The sequence below is a fragment of the Herpailurus yagouaroundi genome, unplaced genomic scaffold (assembly GCF_014898765.1).
Source record: "Herpailurus yagouaroundi ecotype Mexico unplaced genomic scaffold, PumYag 63592, whole genome shotgun sequence".
Classification (NCBI taxonomy): domain Eukaryota; kingdom Metazoa; phylum Chordata; class Mammalia; order Carnivora; family Felidae; genus Herpailurus; species Herpailurus yagouaroundi.
The window spans coordinates 1-3343 of NW_024417084.1; the positions used below are offsets into that span (position 1 = coordinate 1).

At 62.1% G+C, this 3343-nt stretch overlaps 1 protein-coding gene across 1 annotated transcript; it reads right to left on the reverse strand.

The window, feature by feature from the left end:
- Positions 1-6: 6 nt before the first annotated feature.
- DMWD (DM1 locus, WD repeat containing) lies at positions 7-3165 on the reverse strand (the record flags this gene model as incomplete). The annotated part of the gene is made up of 2 exons (XM_040466586.1): positions 7-1015; positions 2950-3165. Coding segments are annotated over 2 exons (1225 nt in total), but the record flags the coding sequence as incomplete, so codon positions are not given.
- Between the last annotated feature and the right edge of the window lie 178 nt (positions 3166-3343).

Sequence of the window (3343 nt, forward strand, 5' to 3'; positions counted from 1 at the left end):
TGTTGCCCAGGCTGTGGTAGCGCTTGTGCTCTTTCTCTGACCCCCGGTCCCTCCGCTCCTGCAGCGTGAGCGTGGCGAAGCGGCCGATGCTGAACGGCGTGCCCGGCTCGGCGGTGGCGCCCGGGCCGCCCGCCTTGCCGCTGCCCGCCGGGTGCGGAAGGCTGTTGGAGCGGGACAGCGAGCGAGGCAGGGGGCCGGGGCCCGGCTCGGCGCCCCGAGAGCTGCCGGCGGCGGGCGGCGTGGCGCCGGGCGTGCCGGGGAGGGTGCGGGTGCGGGCCAGGGGCGGGTGGGGGTAAAGCACGTCTTCGGTGAGGTCCCACAGGCAGAACTGCGTGTCCTGGCCGGCCGAGCCGAAGCGGTAGGTGACGGGGCCGGCTTTGGGCAGCGGGGAGAGGGGGGCTCCCCCGCCCGAGCCCGGGCCCCCGGCCTCAGGCTCCTCCTCCTCCTCGCCGCTCCGCTCCCCGTCACCGCCGGCCGCGGCTGCCTCCTCGGCCCTCGTGGTGTAGGGGTCGAAGGCCACAGCATTGACCCAGGACTTGTGGCCGTGGCCCCGGGCCACCACACGGCCCTCGGTGAAGGACCACACGGTGACCAGGTCGTCTTCGCCACCCGTCACGACGTAGCGCCCATCCGGGCTCCAGCACACGCAGAGCAGGCCCCCAAAGTAGCTCTTCATGAGCCCCCGCAGGAGCATGGAGTCGAAGTGGAAGACGCGCAGGCAGCCGTCCTGACTGACGCAGGCCAGGTGCCGGCCATCCGGAGAGAAGGCGAACTCGTTGAGGGGGCCCTCGCCCACCGCCCACTTGGCTAGCGGGTTGCGGGGCGCCTTGCTCTTGGCGGCATAGACGGCGAAGCCCTCGCCCTGCTTCAGCAGGCTGTACTGCGGCGGGGCCGAGGCGCAAGGGTGGCTGACGTTGTACAGGTACAGGTGGCCACTGGCGTGTGAGGCCAGGAACAGGCTCTCTGATTCGGGCAGCCACTTCAGATAGGTCACCTTGGTCTTGTCGATCAGCCGCTGCCAGGAGAAACCGTGGGGGTTGGGAGAAGGTAATCCGCTCCCGGCGCCCGGCAGACCTCCTCCCCAACGTGGTTCCCCCCGAAGAGGCCCTCGGATGTGGCCCAGACCTTCTCAGACGGGGCCTCCCACACCGAGGGTAAGGGATGGACGCCAGGCCACGGGAACGCAGGGGAAGAAGGGTGGCCTGTGAGGCAGCCACGGGGAGCTCCATGGAGCCACGATGCCCCATCTTCTGCAAGGGGACGGTCCTGCCTTTCAGAGAACTATCCTCCTCCGTCTAACCCTCTCCACAGTCTTCACCACGTCAGGCTTAAGGCAAGAGATCGATTCACAGAACATCAGCCCCCAAAGAAGGGCTCTCGATCTGTGTGGTTCGCTGGCCTAGCCCCAGAGCACAGCGCTGTGCACACAACATCTCCTAGACACGTGAGGGGCAGCACCAGCCCGCCAGCCGCACACGCGCCTCTGCTCCCGTCCGCCTTCCAGCCCGCATCCAGTCCTTCCAGAACACCCGGGACCTGCCCTCTTCTCGCCCCACCCCCACTCCAAGCACGCAGGTCCCAGTCGCCATCAACCCTGCGCTGGCCTGACTGGCCACCCAGGCTGCCACTGCCGCTCGGCTGCCAGACAGAGGCTGTTAAAATGGAAGTCAGCACTAGGCACCGTCCAGCCCCAAACACCACGGCGGCCTTTCTCAAGCAGGGTTCCAGAGAGAACGAAGCCCTGGGCACCCGCAGTACACAACGAAGTAACTTCCTCCCCAGGCAGCGAGGTGGCTCCTCGTTGTTGGGAAAGATTCGGAAACCATCAAATCACTTCTTTGTTCTACGGCTGAGATGAACCCTAGTCAAGAAAGGCTCTGACAGCCGAACTCTTCTCTTTTCCATGGCCCTCCAGACCCTCCACGGGCTGGTCCCTACCAGGTCTTTCTCAGAACCCATCCACCACCCTCCCCTCAAGAACTGCTCTGGCCTCCTTCAGGTCTTTATTTCAATGTCCCCGTCCCCTCCCCCTGCCCCCTGCAAGGAGGCCTCTCCTATTTTGCGAATGGACGAGCTAGTGCGTTTTTAATCCATTCACCATTCCGCTCCCTTCTGCCATTCAGGCACTCTGTGTATTTGGAACACCTCCTCTGAACAGAGAGAAAAAGACAGAGGACAGGGCGCCTGGGTGGCTCAGTCCGTTGAGCGTCTGACTTTGGCTCAGGTCACGATCTCGGGCGGTTCATGAGTTCGAGCCCCACATCGGACTCGCTGCTGTCGGCGCAGAGCCTGCTTTGGATCCTCTCTCTCCCTATCGCTCTGCCCCTCCCCTGCCTGCACGGTCTCAAAAATAAACAAACATTTAAGAAAAAAAAAAAAAAAGGACAAGAGCAGCCCCTGCCCACGGATGAGGTCGTTCATCGGCACGCCCTCTTGTGCCGAATCCAGCCAGGACTGGGCAATCCCCACATATGATTTTGTAACAACAGTCCTGTGAGGTAGGGATGAGAATCCCATTTTGCAGAGGAGTAAAACTGAGGCTCGGGGGGCGGGGGGGAGGTGTCACCTTCCCGAAAACACACAGTGAGGAAACGGTGCGGCAAGGACTTGAATTTGGAGACCAAATTCTGACGTCAAACAAGTCCCAACAGCTGACTAGGCTCAGCTGTCTTCTCCGCAACACGGGCACCACGAGCCCTAACCCAGCAGCACAGGACTTGGGCACAGCAGGCGCAGCTGTCATTATTGGTCTTTTTCACGCCAGCTGTTACCTCGGCCCACACATCCGTCAGCCCATCCCCTCTCTCTCCCATATCCTGCACCGCCCCCCCCACCCCCACCCCACCAGGTCTACACGGCTCCCAGGCAGCTGCAGTCTCGTGGCCACAGTGTACGGGTGGGTGAATGGGAAGGGGGGAGCCGCTCTAGGCCCCGGGGGCCCATAATCACCTCTTCATTGAATAGCTTGCTGGTGTCCTTCTTGATGAGATCAAGGTACTGCACCTGGCCGGCTGAGAACCCCACCAGCAGGGAGATGGTCTCTGTGGCAGCAGTGAACTGGTTGAAGTCATGGCAGGTGGGCTGGGTGCCCTTATAGATCCGCTTGTCAATTGGCTTGTTGAGATCAATGGACTTGAGCAGCGGGAGAAAAGCAGTTAATAGCTTCTACTACTGAGAGGAAGGAAGAGGGTGTTGAGGTTGGGGGAAACCACTAAGAGGAAGCAGGGTTAAATCCCTGAGGGAAGTGGGTAGGTGGATGGGTGAGTGGGCAACCACAGACAGGAAGGGGGACCCAAATCACAGACCCAGTAAAGGAAAAACACAGACAGGAAGGTTTACCCCC